The following is a 25,512-nucleotide window of genomic DNA, read 5'->3' as shown; positions in this document are numbered from 1 at the left end:
CCCAAGCCCAGCTCTTAGGAGGGGATGAGGCCATGGGAAGGAGCTGTGCCCAGTGACTTTGGGGGAAAGCTGCATTTTCCTCATCTTTCCAGAAGGGGGAACCCAGGCTGGCTAGTGTGACCTGGGTGTGGTTCTGAGCAGTTTGGCCAAAGGCACTGGCATTCTCAACCATGGAGCTTAACCTTCTAGTGTTCTGCTTTCTTCTAGAAGTACTTTTCCTCTTGCCGAGATCCAGGTCCTGGGCAAAATGAGAAAGAAAGGGAAGGAAAGAGGGACAGAATGAGCTCCAAAGGGAATGGATTCCCTGAAGCAGGACTGGGTGCCTTTTTTGCAGAGAGGCCAGCCTCTTGCCAAATGGGACAGGTTTGCAGCTGAGGCCCTGGATGGACGAGTGCCCTTCACTGAGACAGGCAGTAGTAGAGATGGGAAAGAGAAGGCAGGAAGGTGCAGGTCAGCACTGAGAAGAGGCTGCAGTAGCCATAACCCGGAGCTACCACAGGACACAAAGGGTAGGCGGTGCACAGAGCAGGGTGAGGAGCCTCTGGTGTCTCTTCCAAGCCATTGAGGATGAGCTGGATTCTTCCAGACATGAAAGGAGCAGGAAGGTCTCCTAGGAAGAGGGAATGGTCTGGCAGACAGAAGGAGGCAATGTGTGAGTCAAGTGCTTTTGGGGGGAAATGTGGGCAGCTAGGAGAGGCTGGAGCCAGGGGTGACTATGGGCAGTGGCACAAGCAGAGTCACGGACACTGGGAGAACCCATAGCCACCCAAGGCAGGCCCACATGGCCAGACAGTCAGGGAGGAAGCAGCAGGCACAAAAGATGTTTGGGTGAGCATGGGAAGCTCAAGTGCCACTCTGAGGAGCTTGGAGGTGATTCTCTTGGAAAAGGGGAAACCTCCCCTTGCCTGGCTAAAGAGATTTAAGTGGGGAAATGGTACAAACACAGCTATGCCATGGAAAGAGGAACACTTAGATGTGACAAGCAAGACAAGCAACAAGGACATGCGTCAGGAGGGCCAGGAGGAGACGGGACCCAGGAGGATGGCGCGCATGTTGACTTGATGAGTGGCTCCCCTCTCCTCCCCAGAAAGGGGCAGGACAGGGCGAAGGCTGGTTTAGGGGAGGGTGTGAATGGGTGATAAATTAATCTCAAACTATTGACATGGGGTGAAGGGAAGAATTTCTGTTTGTAATCCAGAGGATGGTAGAAAAGAATACCCCTCACTTGTAACTTACAGATGTTGTTAAATATATTGAAAAATACATCTGGGTTGAGATCCAGTTAGAAAGATTCCAGGGAACAATCCTGCTTTGTGAATTGTATCATCCCAGAGTGGGAGTTACTTCCGGTTTTTCATTGTGCTTCAATGCTCCAGTACCCGCGAGTCAGTAACCATGAGCATGGCATCAGAACTGTCATGCCCCATGTGCACCTTGCATTTCTCTTTAGCAGTATTTCTAGACACAAATTTTTCCAGTAGGAAAACTGAAGATTGTAATAAGCTCCTTTGTCCTGCACAGATGTGTGTGGATTTAGGTTTTGCAGACTTTGCGGGCTGGTTACATCCCCTTTATCAATCAGAGATGCTTGCCTTTATGATATTAAAACAAATGAAAAACACCTTATTCTCAAACATGAGATTATCTCGTCATAAAGTTATTGTCCTTTTAAAGGCTTTTAAGGATGCCATTTATTCTCTCCAACATGTACTCTTAAGCTAAATGTATGTGTGGTTTTTTTCTTATAACGAGGACCAATCATTCTTGTTCTAGTTTGTGTATTCATCACCTTGCAACAGCTCTAACCAAAGTCCTCAAGCAACCATTTCTCAAAAGAATCTCCAGCAGATCCTCTTTCACTGGGAAACATCTCCTGGAGGTTAGAGTTACTGGTAAATTCCAAAAATAGATAATAAATGAGATAATAGAATCTGGGTTGTCACCTCTTGTCCAATGGGATTATCCGATGTCTAATCATGGACAGATTGTGATTTATGTGATTGTAGACGGGGCATTAATCCGATTCAAGAGGGAATCCAGTCAGATTTTCATCTGCTCCGAATGTGTAATTGGTTTGGAGGCAGGAGAAAAGCAGCTTGTACCAGATTTTGCCGCATCACTGTGATGAAGTCTATTTTGATCAGCTTGAGTTATAGACAATATAAATTATTTATAGCAGCTTTAGACATGCCTTATACTTGTAAAGACCTTCAGAACAAAGTAATAATGCTCCTCTTGCCGTTGGAGGAATGAATCTTATTCAGCTAAATGCCGGCACCCACAGCTTATAAAAATCAAGAGGGAGAAAAGATTAATGGCCTATAGGTCCATCACCAAATACTGACCAAACATTACAAGAGTCAAGAGGTTGAGTGAGGCCCAGGAGAGGAGGCCAACTGCTGTATGAAGAATGGTCCTGGCCCTCAAGGAGTTTCAGTCTGACTGAGAAGACCCAGATTCAGGAAAGCACAGGCAACCACATAAGGCAGTAAGTGGAGAGAATTCTGCATGAACTAGACAAGCTTCCTGAAGGACTTGGAGTTGGAGTTGGGTCTTAAAAGGTGAGAAGGCTTCAAATGTGGCCTGTGTAGGAGGAGGGAGAGTGCTGGGAGAAAAGGCAGGAATGCAGGCATGCTGTGGACACAGGGAGGACCCTGGGTTACAGTGGAGGGTAAGGGAAGGTGTTGTCATTTACTAAGCAACTGCTATGTGCTGGGTGCTGGCTGGGACTGCATTTATCTCATTCGGTCCTCACATACCAGCAGAGTGCTTTTGGCTAAAAGAAAGCCCTGCTAAAAGTGGCATTAGGCTGGAGCAGTGACTCACGCCTGTAATCCCAGAACTTTGGGTGGCCAAGACAGGTAGATCACTTAAGGCCAGGAGTGCGAGACAAGCCTGGCCAACATGCAAAACCCTGCCTTTACTTAAAAAAAAAAAAAATTTAGCAGGGCATGCTGGTACATGCCTGTGGTCCCAACCACTCAGGAGGCAGAGTCAGGAGAACTGCTTGAACCTGGGAGGCAGAGGTTGCAGTGAGCTGAGATGGCGCCACTGCACTCCAGCCTGGATGACAGAGTGAGATTCTGCCTCCAAAAAAAAAAAAGAAGGAAAAAGAAAAAAAAAAAAAAAAAGTGGCATTAACCAGAAATGAGTTGGCTCAAACAACAAGCACAGAGGTAGGGCAGACCCCAGAGATGAATGACTCAGTGAGTCAGTGATGTCAACAGGTCCTTTTTATTTTTCTGCTCTACTGTCCACAGATGTAGTCTCATTTTAAGGATAGTTCTTGTGGTCACAAAATGGCTGCCAAAATACCCAGGACCATATGCTCCCTTGGAGAAGCTGGCTTCTTTTCAGAATCCCCCAGAAAACCTTTTTTCTGTTCCATTAGCCCAAATTGGCTTAGATGTGCCATTTCTGAACCATCACTGGCAAAGAATTGGGATTATCTTATTGGCTTAGACCAGTCAGCATAGGTACATGCACTCTACCAGTAGGTGCTAATAAATGTTCAAGAACTAGTTCTCTGTGGCCGGGTGCAGTAGCTCATGCCTCTAATCCCAGCATTTTGGGAGGCTGAGGCAGGTGGATCACTTGAGGTCAGGAGTTTGAGACCAGCCTGACCAACATGGTGAAACCCTGTCTCTACTAAAAATACAAAAATTAGCTGGGCGTTGTGGTGCACACCTTTAATCACAGCTACTCTGGAGGCTGAAACAGGAGAATTGCTTGAACCCTGGAGGCGGAGGTTGCAGTGAGCTGAGATCATGTCACTGCACTCGGCCTGGGCGACAGAGCAAGATTCCGTCTCAGAAAAAAAAAAAAAGAAAAAAATGCAATGGCTGAATCAGGCATGGTGGCTCACAACTGTAATCCCAGCACTTTACGAGGCTGAGATGGGTGGATCACTTGAGTCCAGGGGTTCAAGACCAGCCTGGGCAACACGGAAAAACCCCATCTCTTAAAAAAATACAAAAATTAGCCACCACAAAAATTAGCCTGGCATGGTGGCACACACCTGTAGTCCCAGCTACTTGGGAAGCTGAGGCAGGAGGTTAGCCTGAGCCCGGGAGGCAGAGGTACAATGAGCTGAGATCACACCACTAAACTCCAGCCTGGGTGACAGAGACTCTGTCTCAAAAACAACAACAACAAATTGCAATGGCTGTTTATTATTTATGACAAAGGAGTTGATACCCTTACAAGCCTTAATGTGTTAAGAACTCAAATATCAATAGGAAAGTGATGAATGCTAATACTAATGGAAAAATGGGCTAGAAAGAAGAAAAAATATGATCGATTACACATAAAAACCTGTAGTTTCGTTAGTTATATTAATTATCTATGCTGCATAACAATTACCACAAACTTGTTTCTAAACAAGTCATAGACATTCCCGTGGGGGTATTACCCAAAGATGTGACATTGGGGGTCACTTCGGGGGTGTTCACCACATAATAATCAAAGGAAAGCAAATTAAAGCATCGTGAACTGCCATTTTCAGTCTCTCACACTGGCAAGGATATTTTTTTTAACCCCAAACCTGAAAATTCCCAATGTTGGTAGACTCTGGGAAAATTGCCCCTTTCATAGCTTGTTACAAGGAGTGTCAAATGATACAACATTCTGAAAAGCAGTATGGAAAAATTTGCCAAAGCCTTAAAACTCTAATCTCTTTGACCCAGCAAACCTTTGGCTAGAAATTATCCTATGGAAGTACTTATGAATAATATACACAAACATTTAATCACAGGATTCTACACTGAAGCTTTTCTTTTTCTTTTTTTTTTTTCTTTTTTTTGAGACAGGGTCTCACTTGATCGCCCAGGCTGGAGTGCAGTAGCATGATATTAGCTCACTGCAACCTCCACCTCCCAGGTGCAAGGAATTCTTATGCACTGGTCTCCCGAGTAGCTGGGACTGCAGGTGCATGCCACTACGCATGGCTAATTTTTGTATTTTTTTTTTTTTTTTTTTTTTTTTTTTGAGACAGAGTCTCGCTTTGTCACCCAGGCTGGAGTGCAGTGGTGTGATGTCGGCTCACTGCAAGCTCCGCCTCCCAGGTTCACACTATTCTCTTGCCTCAGCCTCACAAGTAGCTGGGATTACAGGCTCCTGCCACCACGCCTGGGTAATTTTTTGTATTTTCGGTAGAGACGGGGTTTCACTGTGTTAGCCAGGATGGTCTCGATCTCCTGACCTCGTGATCCACTCACCTCGGCCTCCCAAAGTGCTGGGATTACAGGCGTGAGCCACCATGTCTGGCCAATTTTTGTATTTTTACAAAATACAAAAGATGGGTTTTGGCCATGTTGGCCAGGCTGGTCTTGAACTCTTGGCCTCAAGTGATCCCCCTGCCTTGGCCTCCCAAGTGCTGGGATTACAGGTGTGAGCCACCGTGCCCAGCCTGAAATCTCTTTTCTAAGCACTGAGAACATAGCCTCAAACAAGAGACATAAATCCCTGCCCTGCCTCATGGAAGAGGAGGGTGTGGGACAATCTGTGAGGCCAGGGATGGTATCAATCTCCCCTCCTATCTCTCCACAGAACTAGCAGAGGAGAGCAAGTTCGACCCTGAGCTACTGAACCATAAAGTCTTCAGGTGCACTGGAAAAAAAGCCATCCAAGGGCATTAGAGAGAAAGACAGACATCCACTGAGACTTCACTTAGTGTCTCTTGGGCACCTGCAGGTGCCTCAGCATCAGAGAAAGTTCTGGTGTCCATTTCTATCCCTGGGTATATTGGAAAGATATGCATGTTTTATTAAGCTCAGAATAATACTTCAATATTTGTATATAAATCCGAAGCTTCACTTCAGCATTATGAAGGCTAGCGAGATGCAAGACTAATTTGATAATGTAGGCAAATTCCTTTGCCATTAATCCCATGAATCATACATGTCTCCTCTAAGAGCCTGAAATATGAATATTTTAGTACAAGTGAAATATCAATAAAGTAAAGTCTCACTAATTGGGACAAACCAGGAGAAGTCAGACTACATTAGAAAATATTTTAAACTCGAGGTCACCCTTTTTATAATACATACATGTCTATATGTAGATTATATTAAACATCCATAAAATTAACAAAGTGTATGAGTCATTGTCAAATAGCTGCTTTCACACAGAGATAAAGAGCCTGGGAATTTAAAAGCTTATTTGTTAATACACCCATGGATGCAGCTAATGTCTGAAAGAACAGTTTTGGAAAATAAAACCACCCATGCACAATTATGGATACCTTCAATTTACTTAGTATATCTTTTTCTCACAGATGATTATAATGGCTGTCTTCATTCGAGTTGGGATGCTTAATGTAAGTTTTCAGCTTCTAAACTGTGAACTGTAGAGTCCACCAACTTGTAATTGTCACATTTTGCAGGGCAGGGGAATCCCCTACTTTCCCACGTGTGAATTACTTGGATTATGTCAGTACCTTAAATTAGCAAGGACTCTTTTTGTTATTCAACTTTTATTTTAGATTTGGGGTAGGTACATGTGCAGTTTTGTTACATGGGTATATTACTTGATGCTGAGGTTTGGGGTACAACCGATCCCATCACCCAGGTAGTGAGCACAGTACTCAACAGTTGTTCAACTCTTCCGTCCCGCCCTCCCTGCCCCACAGTAGTCTGCACTGTCTATTATTGCCATCTTTATGAAGGACTCCTTTTTAAATTAAATTTTATTTTTTTGAGACACAATCTCGCTATGTTGCCCAGGCTGGAGTGCAGTGGTGCGATCACAGTTCACTGCAGCCTCGACCTCTCAGGCTCAAGTGGTCCTCCCACCTCTCAGGCTCCCAAGTAGCTGAAACCACAGGTGCACATCACCACACCCGGAGGATTTTTGTATTTTCTGTAGAGACGGGGTTTTGCCCTGTTGCCCAGGCTGGTCTCGAGCTCCTGGGTTCAAGTGATCCACCCCCCTCAGCCTCCTGAGTAGTTGGGACCACAGGTGCTCGCCTCACTGTGTTGCCCAAGCTGGTAACTACTGAGTGAGGTTATGAAAGACTGCAGCTTTGGCCAGGCACAGCGGCTCACGCCTGTAATCCCAGCACTTTGGGAGGCCGAGGCGGGCGGATCACGAGGTCAGGAGATCGAGACCATCCTGGCTAACACAGTGAAACCCCGTCTCTACTAAAAATACAAAAATTAGCTGGGCGTGGTGGCAGGCGCCTGTGGTCCCAGCTGCTTGGGAGGCTGAGGCAGGAGAATAGTGTGAACCCGGGAGGTGGAGCTTGCAGTGAGCCCAGATCAGGCCACTGTACTCCAGCCTGGGCGACTTTAGCCTGGGTGACACAGCAAGACTCTGTGTCAAAAAAAAAAAAAAAAAAAAGATAAAAAAAGAAAGAAAGAAAAAGGAAAGAAAGACTGCAGCTTTATCCTGGTCTCCTCACTCCCCACCCCCTTTCTGTCTTTATCTCTGAAAGAAGCCGTATGGAGAGGTCCATGTGGTAAAGAATTAAAGCCTCCTGCCAGAGCCACATGAGTGAGCTTGGAATGAGACCTCCTGTCTCACTCGAGTCCTCAGAGACCACAGCCCTGGCCAATGTTTTCAATGCAACCTCATGAGAGCCAGAATTACCCAGCTAGGCCACTCCATGAATCCTGACCTCACAAACTGTGTATGATAATAAATGTTTCAAGCTGCTAAATTTGAGGGATAATTTGTTACACAGCAATAGATAACTAATAAAACATACAACCCCACACATTTCTCACCTAAACCCTGTGAGAGGCCAGGCGCAGTGGCTCTCGCCCATAATCCCAACACTTTGGGAGGCCAAGGTGGGCAGATTGCTTGAGACCAGGAGTTCGAAACCAGCCTTCGCCAACGTGGCGAAACCCTGTCTCTACCAAAAATACAAAACTTAGCTGGGCGTGGTAGTATACACCTGTACTCCTAGCTACTTGGGAGGCTGAGACATGAGAATTGCTTGAACCCAGGATACAGAGGTTGCGTGAACCGAGATCACACCACTGAACCCCAGCCTGGGTGACACAGCAAGACTAGGTCTAAAAAAAACCCAAAAAAAACAAAACCCTATAAAGAAGGTATTAGCCTCACTCTTTCTTTTTTTCTTGTCTTTTTTCTTTTTTTGTTTTTGAGACAGGGTCTGGCTCTGCCACCCAGGCTGGAGTACAGTAGTACAATCATAGCTCAGGGTAGCCTCGACTTCCTGGGCTCAAGTGATTCTCCCACCTCAGGCTCCAGAGTAGCTGAGACTACAGGCACACGCCACCAAGCCCGGTTAATTTTTGTAATTTTTGTAGAGACGGGGTTTCGCCATGTTGCCCAGGCTAGTCTCGAACTCCTGAGCTCAGGCAATCCACCCACCTCTACTTCCCACAGTGCTGCTATTGTAGACATGAGCCACCACACCCAGCCTAGCCTCACTTTTTTCTCAATGAAGACACAGAAAATCAGTGAGATTAAGGAATTGTTATAAAACTTCTCAGCTTAACACAGAAAAAACTGGATACAAACCCAGGTCAGGCACCTGCTATCTCTGAAAAAACAAAATAATCACACTTCTCTTGCTCAAATAATCTTACCATTAAAGTCTGTCACTCTGTTATCATTTGGGATTTCAACATCTGGTAATAATAAGAGTAGTAATTATTAAAAATATACCATGGGAAGCTGTTTGTGTAACCCATAAATGTTCGAGGTTTCACGGTCATGATTTGCAAATAGAGAAATGACAACATGTGGGAAGGGAAGAGATAACTTGAAAGGAGAATCGGAAAGGGGCACAGTCAAAATCATCTGTGGTTATTTTTAGCACAAAGAAAGAACTGTTGGCAGACATTGCTGAAAAGGTAGGTCCATTTTCATCTGCGGTATTTAGAAAGGCACAATGTCATTGCAAAATAATTGCTTATTGAGAACACAAACAGGCTTTGAAAATATGAAGCAGGTTTTAGAAATACAGACTCATTTCTACGTGGCCCGTACAGAAATGGCAGAAGGGGTCACCCAGAAGCAGCGCCCTGGGGTCCGATCTCCATCAGCTTCCAAATGGTTGGTAGCAACAGTGGGTCTGCTGTGCACACGCAGCTTCCAAACACATCGCTGCACCTCCCTGCCTATTCAGAAGTTCTGGAGCCGCTATAGGAAGCAGTGTAATTCGAGCCATGCAGATGGATAATAGAGAGAACTGCAGGGTGTTGAGCACGTTAAATTAGGTGTAAAGTAGCAGTTTTCATTCACGGAATCCTGAAACTCTGGTGGGTTAAGGTTGGTGTGTGAGACACATTACAAGGCCTTTGTAATTATTAACAGTTAAGGCACTGGCCTTTTTAAATGATTTACCTTTTGTTTTTAAAGACAATGTAAAAGAGAGAATTTATCATAACATCCCTCACCCTCACAGGATACGTGTATCTTGCGTATCCGTTTTATTGAGATAAAATAAATAACATACATCCTATGCAATGTACCCATTTAAAGTGTATAATTCAATGGCTTTTAGCATATTTACAGAGTTGCATCACCATCACCACAATCAATTTTGGGATGTTTTCATCATGTCCAAAAGCAAGCCCGTGCCCATTAGCAGTCACTCCCCATCCCTCCATCCATCCTCCCAGCCCGAAGCACCACTCATCTACTTTCTGTGTCTATAGATTTGCCTATTCCGGATATTTCACAAAAATGGAATACAATATGTTGTCTTTTGTGACTGGATTCTTTCACTTAAATTGTTTTCGGGGTTCATGTATGTGGCAGCATGCATCAGTACTTCATTCCTTCTTATTACTGAATTAAAATATTCTGTTGTATGAATATAACACATTTTGCTTATCTATTCATCAGTTGCTAGACATTTGGGTTATTTTAACTTTTTGGCTATTATGGATAATGTTGCTATGGATATTTGGGGTTTTCATTGTTGTTGTTGTTATTGTTGTTGTTTTTGAGATGGAGTCTCACTCTGTCGCCCAAGCTGGAGTGTGGTGGCATGATCTTGGCTCACTGCAACCTCCGCCTCCCAAGTTCAAGTGATTCTCCTGCCTCAGCCTCCTGAGTAGCTGGCATTACAGGCATGCACCACCACACCTGGCTAATTTTTGTATTTTTAGTAGAGATGGGGTTCTGCTATGTTGTCCAGGCTGGTCTCGAACTTATGGGTTCAAATGATCTGCCCACCTTGACCTCCCAAAGTGCTGGGATTACATGCGTGAGCCACCATGCCCGGCCTGCTATGGACATTTGTGCGCAAGTTTTAATGGGACATATATTTTCAATTTTCTTAGATGTATACCTAGGAGTAGAATTGCTGAGTCATATAGTAACTCTATGTTTAACATTTTAAAGAACTGCCAGACTGTTTACCAAACCAGCTGCACCATTTATGTGGGATCCCCAGCAATGTATGAGGGTACCAATTTCTCTACATCCTTGACAATACTTTGCTGGGAGACATGGGGTGATAGGGGTGTGATAGCTAAAGGGTCAGAGGTTTCTTTCTGAGGTGATGAAAACATTCTCAGACATTGTGATGATGGTCATACAACTCTTCGAATATACTAAAAATCGTTGACTTATATACATTAAATGGGTAGCTTGTATGGCTTGTGAATTATATCTTAATAAAGATTATTTAAAACAATCAATCAAACAAAAGCAGCAAATGCCGGAGGGGTGAGGAATGGGGAGAGAGAAGTGCAGGCCAATCTGAGGTTTTATAAGTGCATCTGCTCATCTGGTCATCCACTCATTCATTTGTTCATTCATGAAGTATGCATTGAGTATCTGCAGGTACCAGACATTGTTCTAGGTGCCAGGGATACAACAGTGAATAGAACAAACTCCTGGCTCTGAAAAATTAAACATAGTAAGGGAATGGAAGAAATATGAAAGGTGGTTAGGAAAAGCCTATTCCAGGGGGTGTAGTAGTACTGAAGCTAAGACCTGAATGAAGAGTGGCAGCAAATCACGTAGAAGATCTGGAGCAAAAGCATTCTAAACAGAAAGAACAGCAAGTAAAAAGGCCCTCAAGGCAAGACCGTGCCCTTTTTTTTTTTTTTTTTTTAAGGCAGAGTCTTACCCTGTTGCCCAAGCTGGAGTACAGTGGCACAATCCTAGCTCACTGTAACCCTGAACTCCTGGGCTCCAGCGATCCTCCCACTTCACCTTCCCAAGTAGCTAGGCCCACAGGTGCCCACTACCATGCCTGGCTAACTTTTTGTAGAGATGGGGTTTCGCCATGTTGGCCAGGTTGATCTCTAACTCCTGGCTTCAAGTGATCCTCCCATCTCAGCCTCCCAAAGTGCTGGGATTGTAGGCATGAACCATCACACCTGGCCTAATATTATTTTATTTTTTTGAGTCATAGTCTCGCTCTGTCACTCAGGCTGGAGTGCAGTGGCATGATCTTGGCTCACTACAATCTCTGCCTCCCAGGTTCAAGTGATTTACCTGCCTCAGGCTCCCTAGTAGCTGAGATTACAGGCAAGCAAGCACCACCACGCCTGACTAATTTTTGTTTTAGCAGAGATGGGATTTTGCCATGTGACCTCAAGTGATCCACTCACCTTGGCCTCCCTAAATGTTGGGATTATAGGCATGAACCACCATGCCCAGCCTGATATTCTAAATACATCACATAAGAATATATGTTGCTTTTTGGCTGGGGGTGGTCGCTCATGCCTGTAATACTAGCACTTTGGGAGGCTGAGGTGGGTGGATCACTTGAGGTCACATGGTGAAACTCTGTCTCTACTAAAAATACAAAAAATTAGCTGGGTGTGTTGGCATGCACCTGTAATCCCAGCTAATCAGGGGGCTGAGGCATGAGAATCGCTTAAACCTGGGAGGCGGTGGTTGCAGTGAGCTGAGATCGTGCCACTGCACTCCAGCCTGGGTGAGACAGCTAGACTCTGTCTTAAAAAAAAAAAAAAAGAATATATATTCCATTTTAAATTTTCTAATTTTTTGGATGGTTGTTTTCCTGTGAGTTGGAAATACTGTAGTGAGTGCTTAGTCTGTCAACAAATACCATATTCTTTTAGCACAGCTATACTGTTATTGCATTAAAAAACACAATTAAAAACAGAATAATTCACATTCCACTGGATTATTGTTCAGGCCTGCATATCAGCCCAGCTACTGCTTCTGCCCAGTTCTGCTATCTCTTCCCTCACACAAATGTGGTTCCTAAGGGCATCCCTAACTATCATAATGTATTCTGAACTTGTTTCGATCCTGCATCCAAGAGAAAGCAGGAGTGTGGGAGTGGTTGAGAAAACAGGTTGTAAGATGGGGGTTTGGAGCTGTATTACGCTTTCCCAGACTGGCACTGAGGACCCCAACCCTGCTGGTAGCTGGAACAAGCCTTTGGCATAAGCTGGTATCTGATTGTTAAGACTTGCACTAGTGGCAAATTGGGATGGGATGCTTGTGGAAGGTAATATGGGGGAACTAATAAAGACAATGACATTGGGTGGCAATTGCTAAGCTTCACGCCCTTGACAAAAAATTATAAAGGAGTAGGAATGATTAACAGGCAATTGAGAACCATGTATAAAAGCTAGAGGACCTTCTTGACAGCACACAATGAGGCAAACTTCAAGGTTCTAACCTTCAAGGATCATTTTCCTCTTTATCTCACTAGTATTGTCCCTCCAGGAACAGACAGAACCTGGAAGATGACAGCAGACGATCACAAACCCACAGAAGTAGTAGCCCTATTGCTGCCACCACACCAGTTTTGGTATCTTTGCTAGAGCAGATTAACACAGCCCCGGGTACATTTTATGTGGACATTGATTTGGTGAATTGGTTCTTTTCTAGCCCTAGGAGAAAAGTGAATCAGAAACAGTATGCATTCACATGGAACAAACAACAGTCTACATTCACAGTTTTGCCCCAGGGCTATGTTAACTTTCAGCATCTATCAATCACAATATAGCCTGAAGAGGTCTGGACCATCTGGACATACTGTAGAACATCGCATTGATCTTTTACATCAATGACATTATATTGATTCAGCTGGGTGGAAAAAAGTGGATAGCACATTAGAGGCCTTGGATGACACATGTATTCTACAGGGTAGGAGATTAAAAACTGCAAAGATTCAGGGGCCTCCCACATAAGATGTTTAGGGGTCCAGAGTTAGGGCATGCCAGGATATATCATCCAAAGAAACAGATAAATTATTGCATCTTGCACCTCCCACCATGTAGAAAGAAGCGTTAAGGCCTGATAGGCCTCTTTGGGTTCTGGACACAGTATATTCCACATCTGGAAATACTGCTCCAACCCATGCCATCAATGCAGGTGACATAAAAGGCTCCCAGCATTAACTGGAGCTCAGAGCATAAAAAGGTTATACAGCAAGGTCCAGGCAGTCTGCTACTTGGTCATTTGTGCTTCCATAGATGGTGTTAGTGTTAGTGGTAGGAAAAGACGCTGTGTGGAGTTGATGACAAGCTCTACTGGGAGAATGACAACACAAGCCACTGCAGTCTTGGAGCAAGGCCACACCATCTGCAGTGGAGACTTACGTGCCTTTTGAGAAAAACTCCTGGTGTGCTACTGGCCTGATCACAGACACCAAGTGACCATATGCCAGGAATTACTCATCATGAGCTGGGTTCTGTCAAACCCACCGAGTCACAACACCAGGCAGTCTGTAACAATGCATCCTAGGGTGGAACTGGTACATCTGGGACTTAACACAAGTAAGAACAGAAGGTACAAGCAAGTTCCATGAGCTGGCAGCCTAGACCCCCATGAACACCACTACTACATTGGCACCCTTCCCCTGGTGCACCCTTCTGGTTGTATGCAGGATCCTTTATGACCAGCTGACAAGAGGAGGAAAAATCCTGTACTTGGTCGATGGAGGGTCTGCTCAGTATGTGAGTTCAAGCTGAAAACAGATGGCAGTTGCATTATAGCCCCACTTAGGGACAGCCTTGAAAGACAACAGTGGAGGAAAATCCCCATGGGCAGAGCTTCAGGAGGTGCACTTGGCCATCCATTCTTCCTGCACAGAGAGGCATCTCAAGCATAGAATATCTATGTACTCAGTGGCAGTGAGGAATGGCCTACCTGGCTAGCTAGGGCCCTGGAAGAAGAAAGGTTGCAATGGAAGATGGGGAACAGGGAGGTCTGGGGTAGGGGCATGAGGATAGATGTCTGGAGTGGGCACCAAGTATGAAGATCTTTGTATTACATGTTAACACCCACCAGAAACCACCCACCACTGGAAAGCCACCATGTAACTAAGAAGACAAAAATATCTGGGCCAGTTGACCTTAGCTGGCCTCTGTCATCAGCCACCCAGTGCTGGTACTAAGGGCACATGCATGAAATGACTACAGTGGCAGAGACAGAGGCAGTAGCAGCCAAATAGCATGGGCTCCCACTTACAAAGGCTGATTGAGCTACTGCTGCTGCTGAATGAGCCCCCAATATGACACCATTCCTCCAGGAGACTAGCTGGCTCCATGGTGCAAGTTGACTACATGGAACCCCTTCTATCTGGGAAAAGGCAAGATTCATCCTAACCACATGGAACCCCTTTCCTCTGAAAAAAGTCGAGATTCACCATGTCGAGAAAACACACATATTCTGGGTACTATTCACCTTTCCTGTCCTCAGGACCTTAGTCAGCACCACTATTTGAGGGCTTATCGAGTATCTGATTCACTGTCACAGGATCCCACATAACATCCCATCAGGCCAGGGACCCAATTTACTGCAATGGAGGTGCAGAAATGAGTCCGTGATCAGAGGATTCCCTAAGCAATTCACAGGCTGGATCATCCAGACCCTGCCAGCTTGACAGGATATCAGAATGGCTGCTGAAGGCCCACTGGAAGCAGTAGCTTGGAGGTAGCACTTGATAAGGGTGGGTTCATCTTCAAGGATGCTCCTTGAACCAAAAACCTTTATATAGTGGTGGGACCTGCAAGGTTAGAGGTCTTTGTCCCCAATGGGGGAATCTTTCACCAGAGGATACAGCAAGAGTCCCATTGAGCTACAAGCTACAGTTGCCACCTGGGCACCTTGTACCAGAAGACCAGAAGGGGAGTCATCTAGGCTAAGAGTAATCCACTTGGGTGCCTCTGAGTCCTCCATTGCCCAATTATGACAATAAACAGGCTTGGAAAGGGCATGCTGGTCAGGGGTTGAGATTCTCAGTTCATGAGGCAGGACGGAGGCATTAGCCACTCAGACCAGGGGAGGTGCTAGCTGGGGGAGGGGGAGATTTAGAATGGATACTGAGGAAGGAGATGATGAATACCAGTTGTGACCCCCAGAGACCTGCAGCAGCTGGGGCTATAGTTTGTCCCAGGGACCTTTCTCTTCCAAGTTTCCAGCAGGAATCCTGGAGGAGTTGCTCCTGAAATTGACCCGTGGAGGAGAAAGAGGTGTTGCTCCAAATATGCTGGAATCATCTTCAAGGGTTGGCTGTGGCAGTCCTTGAATCCTTCCTCCATCCTCTCTTTTCTGCCCTTTCTTCTTTGGATAAATATTTACTTTCTTTTTTTCTTTTTCTTTTTTCTTTTTTTTTGAGATGGAGTCTTGCTCTGTCACCCAGGCTGGAGTGCAGTGGTGTAATCTTGGCTCACTGTAATTGCTGCCTCCCAGGTTCAAGTGATTCTCATGCCTCAGCCGCTCGAGTAGGTAGTATTACAGGAACACACTACCACACTTGGTTAATTTTTGTATTTTTAGTAGTACCGGAGGGGGGGTCTCGCCATGTTGGCCAGGCTGGTCTTGAACCCCTGACCTCAAGTGATCCGCCCACCTCGGCCTCCCAAAGTGCTAGGATACAGGTGTAAGTCATTGCACCTAGCCCATTGGACACATATTTCTATAAATGTTCACTGAACGTCTAAAAATAAGAACCAGAAGAATAGGCTGGGCACAGTGGCTCACGCCTGTAATTCCAGCACTTTGGGAGGCCGCAACAGGCAGATCACCTGAGGTCAGGGTTTCGAGACCAACCTGACCAACATGGTGAAACGCCGTCTCTACTAAAAATACAAAAATTAGCTGGGCGTGGTGGTGGGCACCTGTAATTCCAGCTACTCGGGAAGCTAAGGCAGGAGAATCGATTGAACCCAGGACGTGGAGGTTGCAGTGAGCTGAGATTGCGCCACTGCACTCCAGCCTGGGCGACAGAGCGAGAATCCGTCTCAAAAATAAATAAAATAAAAATAAGTAAACAAAAGGAAACCATAGGTCCTGCCACCAAAGCAGCTCATAACGGAGTGGGAAAGTTGTATACCTCTAGGGAAAATCCTCTAATAGAAATGTCTTAGCACACACATTTCTCTGGTACATGACGTGGTTGTGATTGTAGAACTCTGATATCCCTTCATCCCAAAGACTCAGGGGGCATTTCATGTGTGATCAGAACAAGTCCAGTCAGGTGTCACAGACTTTGCCCATTTTCAGCCTCTCCCTCAGCTCTGACCTGCTCTACCAGGAACTCCCAGGGGCAACAAGCCTCTGCCATGCACAGCTGCTATTGATTTGCCCAAGCCTGGGAGCTGCTGAATCTGCCCAGTGGGGGCAGGGCGGGGCAGCTGCTCTCCCCTTGTGTTTTGCTTTGTCATGGGTGGGGAGGCAGGGAGGGAGGTTAGTTTGTAGCCCAGTCTTTTACATGGTTTTTAGTAAAATATCCTTTTCCGTTTTTACCAAAAGTACCCTTCCCTCTTCCTTCCACTCCCATAGGTCTCAGATTCTAGTCCAGTGCGGGACTGGGTTAGGAGGCAAATACAGTGAGACATGGAATACTAAATTGCCCCTCCCACAGGCAGATGACTTGGGGGCAGGGGTCCACAGCTCTGTCTATAACATGAGTTCAGACATGTTCACAGTGGGTGCGACTTAAGTTTAAGATGGGTCCTCACCTCCTTGTTCATAGAGCTAGAAGAGTGAAGAAGAGGAAAGGATTAATTCATCCTGGAAAATTGAGAAAGAGCTTACAAAAGAAATGTCACTTGAGCCAGGCATGGTGGCTCATGTCTGTAATCCCAGTACTTTGAGAGGCCAAGGTGGGAGGATCACTTGAGGCCAGGAGTTCGAGACCAGCCCTGGGTAACAGAGTGAGACCCTGCCCTACAAAAAAAATAGCTGTGCATGGTGGCACATGACTGTAGTCCCAGCTACTTGGGAGGCTGAGGCAGGAAGATTGCTTGATCCCAGGAGTTCGAGACTGCAGTGAGCTGTGATGGCACCACTGCACTCCAGCCTGGGAAACAGAGACCTTGTCTTAAACAAAACAAAACAAAAGAATTGTCACTTGATCTGGGTTTTAAAGAGGCCTGTCAGATGGGGAAGGGAATTTCAGACAGAGGGAAGAGCTAAAGCACTGGGCCCTTAGAGAGATTGTTGGTTCAGACAAAGCTCTTGCTCCAGGGAATTTACACTCCAATGCGGGGAGATCTGCAATAAACAAACAAACACGTGCATCCTGTTAGGCGGTGATGAATGCCAAGAAGAAAAATAAAACACTGTGATAGGGCATCTGGGAGTGGCATGGGTGCTATTTTAGGTAGAGAGGCCAAGGTCGGCCTTTCTGCAAATGTGTTTTTTGAGCAGAGACCTGAATGAAGTGAGGAAGTAAGCCACATGGGTAACAAGAGAAGGGCATTCCAGGCAGAGGGAACAGCCAGAGTGCAAAGCTCTGAGAGGAGCAGGCTTGTGTGCTCAAGAAGGCCCGTGTGTCTGGGGCACAGTGAGAGAAGAGGGCAGTGGGAGGAGAGGGAGCCACCCTAGGGCTTTGAGCAGAGGTCATCATCAGTCCATCAGTTTGGAGAAGAGGCTTCTGGAAACATGGGTAGAAACATAAAGACCAGCTAGGAGGCTTTGCAATGATCCAGGCAAGAGATGACAGGGTCCTGAGTGAAGGTGGTACTGGCGGAGGAGCAAAGGGGTGTTGGAGGATATTGCTGGATTCTGGTTATCTTTTGAAGGTAGAGTTAACGGGATTTGTTGATAGACTAGATAACATTGGAAAGGTAGGTTGTTGCTGAAATGAGAATTAAGACAATTTCTGAACATACCACTTCCTTTCTTAAAAATTTCGTGATAAAGCCCAGACTCATTAGCAGTCATTTATTCATTTGCTGATTCATTCAACACATACTGATTGAATGCCTAGTGTGGGCCAGGAATTGTGCTAGGTGTTGCAGGTAGACACAAAATTTAAAAGTAGGGCAAGGCCGGGCGCGGTGGCTCAAGCCTGTAATCCCAGCACTTTGGGAGGCCGAGACGGGCGGATCACGAGGTCAGGAGATCGAGACCATCCTGGCGAACACGGTGAAACCCCGTCTCTACTAAAAAATACAAAAAACTAGCTGGGCGAGGTGGCGGGCGCCTGTAGTCCCAGCTACTCGGGAGGCTGAGGCAGGAGAATGGCGTAAACCCGGGAGGCGGAGCTTGCAGTGAGCTGAGATCCGGCCACTGCACTCCAGCCTGGGCGACACAGCCAGACTCCATCTCAAAAAAAAAAAAAAAAAAAAAAAAAGTAGGGCATACTTTCTGCCCTTACAGATCTTTAGTCAGATGGGTGACACAGACAAGTACTTAGGTCATTACAACCCATGTGACAATTGCTACCATGGGGAAATACAGGGGAAAATAGGGGCATATGGGAAAGGTATCTAATTGGAGTTAGCAAGGCTCCACTCATACCTTACCCCGAGATCAGCTCAGTTTTTCAGTTCACTCTAGTAATGCTGCCCATTGCGGGGCTGTGAGACAGTACAGTCTGAGCTCGGTCATCGGCGGGTGGCCAGCTTTGTCTCTGCAGCTCCGCGGCCCGGGCTTACTCGAAGGTCCCCTAGGAATAGCCTCACCTTTGCCCCACTTCCCAGTCTAGCCCCTAACTTCCCGCCGTCTATTGGCTGCGCAGCCGCCCAATGGGCAGGCGGGAACCGCGGGCTCGCGCTCCCAGCCTAGGGCGTCTGATCTCGTTCGCGCGTCTCGCGAGCATTAGGTGACTGGCTGAGGCGACGCCAGTTGGCCGGGCACAGGGTTGCTGTGAGGCCGAGGTTGCGGCGGAAGCAGAGAACATGTTCCGAGCTGCGGCTCCGGGGCAGCTCCGACGGGCGGTGAGTCCGGACTGGGAAGGCGAACCCAGGGACGGTCCCCCGTCAACCCGCCGTCCCTATAGGGTCTTGCAAACGTCACTGGCCCCTCAGACCCGACCAGCCCACGCGCCCACAGGCGGGTCCCCGCCTGGGACTTGGGTCCAAAGTTCTGGGGCCTGCCCTGGACTCCTTCGGGGCCGCCAGTTCGGGGCAGAAGTCAGAGGTTGGGGGTCAGGGTGACTCCGAATGGTGTGAATTTGAGCGTCTGCTGCCCCTTCTCCTAGCCCACTCTCTGCCCTGACGCTTCCCACATTTGTCGGTCACTCTAGACACTTTCGGGCCGCCAGGCCCTCCACACTTGCTCCACACCCGAGGGAGCAAAATGTCGCCGGGAAATGCCCTGTTGGGGACAGTTTCAAACCTGGATTCCTCCTGGAGGCTGGCATTTCTGGAAGAATTAAACAGTTTGGGCGGATTGTGGCCGCTCCGACCCACTCACTGTCAAGGGCGGGGGCGGGGGGTGAGGTGGGAGGCGGCGTGGCCAGTTATGGAAGCTGGCTCTGCTTTCTGGTTTATGGAGCAGGGCTGAGTTGAGGCGATTGTATTTGTAAAACCTGTGATCCGATTTGACAGCTGTAGCCAGTTTTGAAAGGCAGACGTCTTTTTATATGCTGCAGGCTGACCTGCTTTTAACCAGCAGATTGTAGGTTAAATAGCTTAACTGGTGACAGTGGTACATTTTCAGTGTTTCATTAGTGACAAACCACGTTTTTCTCTTCTGTTGTGAGAAGGACTGATAGGAAACATATTTTTGTTCTCATGATGTGGGAGAGTAGTATTTGGAGACTGACCAGGCACAAGTCAAGTAACAATAATTTATATTGTGGATTCTGTAGTTTTCCTAGTTTACATTTAGGTGAAATGAGAAACAAGATTGGTAAACCTGGGTCAGGAACTTACCTGATGGTTTGTACCTTTTCTCCTTTTTTTTTTTTTTTTTTTCTGTGCATGAATATTTTCCCATCCACTCCTGGGATTTTTCTCTCTGAGGCATAGCTGGAGCTCTTTCTAGATGTCTGTAGACATTAGACTTTTTTTTTTTTTTTTTTTTTTTTTTTAAAGAGACAAGGTCTGACTCTGTTGCCCATGCTAGAATGGAGTGCAGTGGCACTATATGGGCTCACTGCAACCTTCGCCTCCCGGGTTCAAGCGATTCTCCCACCTCAGCTTCCCAAGAAGCTGGGACCGTAGGTGTGCATCATCACTCCTGGCTAATTTTTTTTTTTTTTTTTTTGTAGAGACGGGGTTTTGCCATATTGCCCAGGCTGGTCTTGAACTCTTGGCCTTAAGTGATCCACTTGCCTCGGCCTCCCAAAGTCCTGGAATGACAGGCCTGAGCTACCGCGCCTGGCTGTAGACATCTTTTTTCTTGTGCGTATTCCTTGTTTGATAAAAAGTCCTGAGCCTGCCTTCTCCTGAAGAGTTCAAACCCATGTCTTTCAGGTTAGTGTCCTGTCTTCCCCTCAGGATGTATTTTCTCCCATTAGGGGATCTGGACATAAACAAGTGAAAGTCATGAATTTGGGGAAATTCTGGGAACCCGAGCCAGAAGAATGCTGCTCTATGCAGCAGTTGGAAAACAGTTTTGTGGACAGATTACAAGTCTGGCCTAAGTGAAATTATAATTGTGGTGGGGGATGGAATTTAGGACTCAGTAACTTTGTAGAGCTAACAGAAAAAAATGGAATGATTAAGTAATTCTTACTATCCCCATCATTGGCTAATGTGTTAGACATTACTTCCAGATATTCATTGTGGTTTGCCAAAGACTTTGACCTTGACTTATTTTTAAAATTTGAAGTCAAGCTAAGTAGAATAGCTGTTTTAAAGTCATTAAGAATGTTGGAGAGATTTGAATTTCTAGCATAAAAGAAATGGTGGCAACACTTCTAAAGTGAACCCATAAACTAATAGGGACATATACCCATATTTAACTTTTTAAATTTTGAAATATTTGCACTTATAGAAAAGTTGCAAGAATAGTACAGAGAAATCTCAAAACCCTTCCCCTGGTTTTCCCATCCTGTTAGCAGTTTGACACGTGTGCTTTATCTTTTCGCATACATACATAATACTATCTGTCTGAACCATTTGAAAGTATGTTGCAAATGTACCCTTTACTCCTAAATAATTCAGTGATATTTTAAAAGAACAAAGGTTCACTTTCTGACTACACTGTAATTGGCAATATCTGGAAGTTTCACCATAAAATACTGTTTTCTAATCTCTGGATGTTCAGTTTTGCCAGTTGTCCCATTAGTACAGTTTGTAGCAGTTTTCCTTATTCTGGTCTAAGATACTCTAGATGTCAAGTGGTTTTCGTGTCTCTCTTACTCTGTTAGAAAGGTTCCTTAGCCTTCCTTTGGGTTTGATGACATTGGTGTATTTGAAGAGTACAGGCCTTCTATTTTCCAGACTGTCACTCAATTTGGGTTTATCTGGTGTTTCCTCATGATTGGATTCAGGTTATGTATTCTTGGTGAGAATATCACAAAAGTGGTATTGTGTTCCCCGTGCATCATATTAGGAGGTACTTAATGTTGGTTTATCCCATTAGTGGTAATGCTAACTTTAGTTACTTAGCCAATGTGTTGTTTGCCACGTTTCTCCCCTGTCAAGTTAATACTCCTCCTTTTGTAATTTTTAACTAATTTATGAGGAGATACATTGAGACTATGTGACTCTTCTATTTCTCATCAGACTGTTACCCAGTCTTAGCATCTGTTGATGATTTTTACCTGAGAAATGATTACTGTGATGCAAAATGGTGATTTTCTATTTCCATGATACCTTCTACATTTTTTAGTTATTCTACTATAAGGAAGAACATTATCTTCTTGCATATTTATGGATTTATGGATACATGGATCCTTATTTAGGATAATACATTTCTACCTTATGCTTACGTTGTCTCATATTTGTGTAGTGGGGCACATTCAATCTGACTCTTGTTTGTTTACATGTATATGTTTATGATATCACAAAGTCAAAATAGCTTAGCTTAAATCCCTACTCTTGAAATAAAAAAAAAAATTGTTCTGTAGCTAACCATTAATACATTTAGGAAGAGGATACATTTCCAAAACCATATTAAAAAAAATAAAGTTAGGAATTATAGTTAAAGGTTACCATAAACTGTTAACAATGTGAATATAGTTAACACTACTAAACTATACACTTAGAAATGGTTAAGATGGGGCCAGCCGTGATGGCTGACACCTGTAATCCCAGCTCTTTGGGAGGCTGAGGCGGATGGATCACCTGAGCTCAGGAGTTCTAGACCAGCCTGGGCAACATGGCGAAACCCCATCTCTAGCAAAAAAAAAAAAAAAAAAAAAAAAAAAAAATTAGCCAGGCGCCATGGCGCACACCTGTAGTCCCAGCTGCTTGGAAGGCTGAGGCACGAAAATTGCTTGAACCTGGGCGTTTGAGGCTGCATTGAGCCCAGATAGCACCACTGCCCTCCAGCCTGCGCAACACAGTGAGGCGCTGTCTCAAAAAAAAAAAAAAAAAGTTGGTAAATTTTATGTAGTTTTTAAAATCACTTTGTTAAACTATTAGAATATAAGTTCAATGACTTGCATTTGGTATCTAAGTTCCATTTTTAATTCTGACTGATTTGTGCCATTGAGTAAAGTCTTTCATCTTTGTGTGTGTGGCAGTGGTCCTTAAAGTCATCTGTTAACAAAGATAGTTTTTGTATCTATAATAAAGAGCTAGAGAACACACCGAGAGGAAAATAGGTAGGCATTTGCAATTAGTTAATATTCTTGCAGGGATATTAATCCTAATTATTATTATTATTTTATTAATTTGCTCTTGAAATTGATTTATTGAAGAATAAGAAGATGCAAAAAAATTTATGTGGTGAGTGAAACAACAGTTTCAAGGTCATTTGAGTACTCTTGTTACTGTGTTTATTGTCAAGCGGGAAGGAATATCAGGATTGAAAAGCTAAGAAATTGGTGTGAAGCAACATGACACTTTTCTGTCTAGTGTTGATGAATAAGATTGAAGTCTAATTTGTATGCAAATTTTAATTTCTACTGAAAGAAGAAAGCGCCAATTTTGGTGTGATTCTAAAAGAAAATTTATTGCATAAGGTGAATTCAGTAAAATTATGATGCCTGCCAATGTGTCTACTAAGAGTCTTGTCTGTTCTTTTTTGTTTTGTTTTTTGACACGGAGTCTCTCTCTGTTGCCCAGGCTGGAGTGCTGTGGTGCGATCTCAGCTCACTGCAAGCTCCGCCTATCAGGTTCATGCAATTCTCCTGCCTCAGCCTCCCGGGTAGGTGGGACTACAGGTGCCTGCCACCACGCCCGGCTAATTTTTTGTATTTTTAGTAGAGACGGGGTTTCACTGTGTTAGCCAGGATGATCTCCATCTCCTGATCTCATGATCCGGTTGCCTTGGCCTCCCGAAGTGCTGGGATTACAGGCGTGAGCCACCGCGCCCGGCCTGTCTGTTCTTAAAGTGAAGTAAATTGACTGTGTTTTCAGTATTACAGTCAATGTTATATAACATTTATGGTTATGATTAAAAACTGCTATATTTTATCACTAAAAAGATTAAAGGAAGTATTTAAAGTACAGAAATACAATATACATTTTTAAAATTACAAAATGTATGTTAAAATCAGGCTAGGTGACTTTATACATTATTTATCCTTTTGGGTATGACTCGGAAAGATTTTATAGCTTATTCTTGCTGTTTTTCTTTTTTTAATTAAGAAGCAAAAAAACCGGCTGGGAGTGGTGGCTCACGGCTGTAATCCCAGCACTTTGGGAGGCTGAGGTGGGCGGATCACGAGGTCAAGAGTTCAAAACTAGCCTGGCCAACACGGTAAAACCCCATCTCTACTAAAAATACAAAAAATAGCTGGGTGTGGTGGTGCGTGCCTGTAATCCCAGCTACTTAGGAGGCTGAGGCAGGAGAATTGCTTGAACCCGGGAGGTGGAGGTTGGAGTGAGCTGAGATTGCGCCACTGCACTCCATCCTGGGCGACAGAGCAAGACTCTGTCTCAAAAAAAAAAAAAGGAAAAAAAACCCTCCCCTGCCCTCTATACCCTCATTACACCTAGTTTCCAAAGATGGTTGGGGCGGAGGTATGGGTTAAAATCATTCTTACTACTTTAGGTTATGAGTGGGTTTGTAAGGGTAGAGAGTTAGATTCCAGCTTTTTTTCTTCTTCTGGCATCTGTGGTAGTTTATGTGAATATACAGTTCAAGTTACAGGAAGAACTCTAAAAAACTGAAAAGCAAAAACAATGTCAAAAATGAGGCGGACGCTGGGCACAGTGTCATGTGCCTGTAGTCACAGCTACTCAGGTGGCTGAGGCAGGAGGATCACTTGAGTCCAGGAGACCAGCCTGAGCAGCATGGCAAGCAAGACCCAATCTCTAACAGCTACCCCCACAAGGAAAAAAAAAAAAAAAAAAAAGCTATTGAGTTGAACAAGAGAAGGACCAAACTGTGTTCATTGGACTTAGCCATAAGGAAGTTTTTGGTGATTCTGGAAAGATTGGATTCAGTGTTGTGGAAGTAAAAGCCAGTTTGGGTGAGTAATTGAAAAAATGGAAGATGAGGTAATAGAGTTGGTGTCTGTGGAAATTATTTTCAAGAAGTTTGGCTTTGAAAGGGTGCAGAGAGGGTGATAATCTCTTTAAATCCTGCCCACAAGAAGTATACTATCTCATAAAGGCCAGTCAACTTTATATGGGTATGTGGCTGGCATGAGAAAGAAAACTTCATATTTTACTATTTGCAACCAAGTCTAAACAGTATAGAGAACTTCTCTAAAAGCATGATGTGGTGTCTGTGTTAGTGATGTAACAGTTTATATACTGTTTAGTTACCCTTATACATGTTTAGATGATTACGTTATCAATGAGGAAACAGTTGCTTTTTAGTTTTCGATAATTTTAAGAAAAGTTTTCATTTAGTTATTATTTATTGAGGGCCAGCTGTGTGCCAGAGAAGTAGATACCAAGTTCACAGTGGAGAACAAGACAGACCTAGTCCCTGCCCTTGTGATGCAAACAGATTGAGGAAGAAACACATTATTTTAAGTGTGGTCATTGTTACAGAACATAGAGGGTATTTGGGAGAGGTTTTATATTGTTAGAAGACTGGAAAACACTGAAAGGGTATCTGTGAAATTACGTTTGCACACCGAGGTGCCTTTTTTTTTCTTTTTTTTTTTTTTTTTTGAGATGGAGTCTCACTCTGTCGCCCAGGCTGGAGTGCAGTGGTGCGATCTTGGCTCACTGCAAGCTCCGCCTCCCGGGTTCATGCCATTCTCCTGCCTCAGCCTCCCGAGTAGCTGGGACCACAGGCGCCCGCCACCACGCCTGGCTAATTTTTTTGTATTTTTAGTAGAGACAGGGT

General features: G+C 44.8%; 1 protein-coding gene across 2 annotated transcripts in view; it reads left to right on the top strand.

Moving 5' to 3' along the window:
• Positions 1–18,958: 18,958 nt before the first annotated feature.
• Positions 18,959–25,512, top strand: part of ETFA (electron transfer flavoprotein subunit alpha) — a 103,766-nt gene continuing 97,212 nt past the window's right edge. The window contains exon 1 of one of the 2 annotated variants that reach the window (XM_008015765.3): positions 18,959–19,085. In XM_008015765.3, coding sequence (XP_008013956.1) covers positions 19,047–19,085 — 39 coding nt within the window. In that variant the 5' untranslated portion in view covers positions 18,959–19,046. The remainder of the gene's footprint in view (positions 19,086–25,512) is intronic. The other variant, XM_008015766.3, reaches the window with a different exon arrangement.

The sequence above is a fragment of the Chlorocebus sabaeus genome, chromosome 26, assembly GCF_047675955.1.
Source record: "Chlorocebus sabaeus isolate Y175 chromosome 26, mChlSab1.0.hap1, whole genome shotgun sequence".
In the NCBI taxonomy this organism is placed as follows: domain Eukaryota; kingdom Metazoa; phylum Chordata; class Mammalia; order Primates; family Cercopithecidae; genus Chlorocebus; species Chlorocebus sabaeus.
The sequence above is the reverse complement of the archived record's forward strand: the minus strand, read 5'-3'. Positions and strand labels throughout refer to the sequence as shown.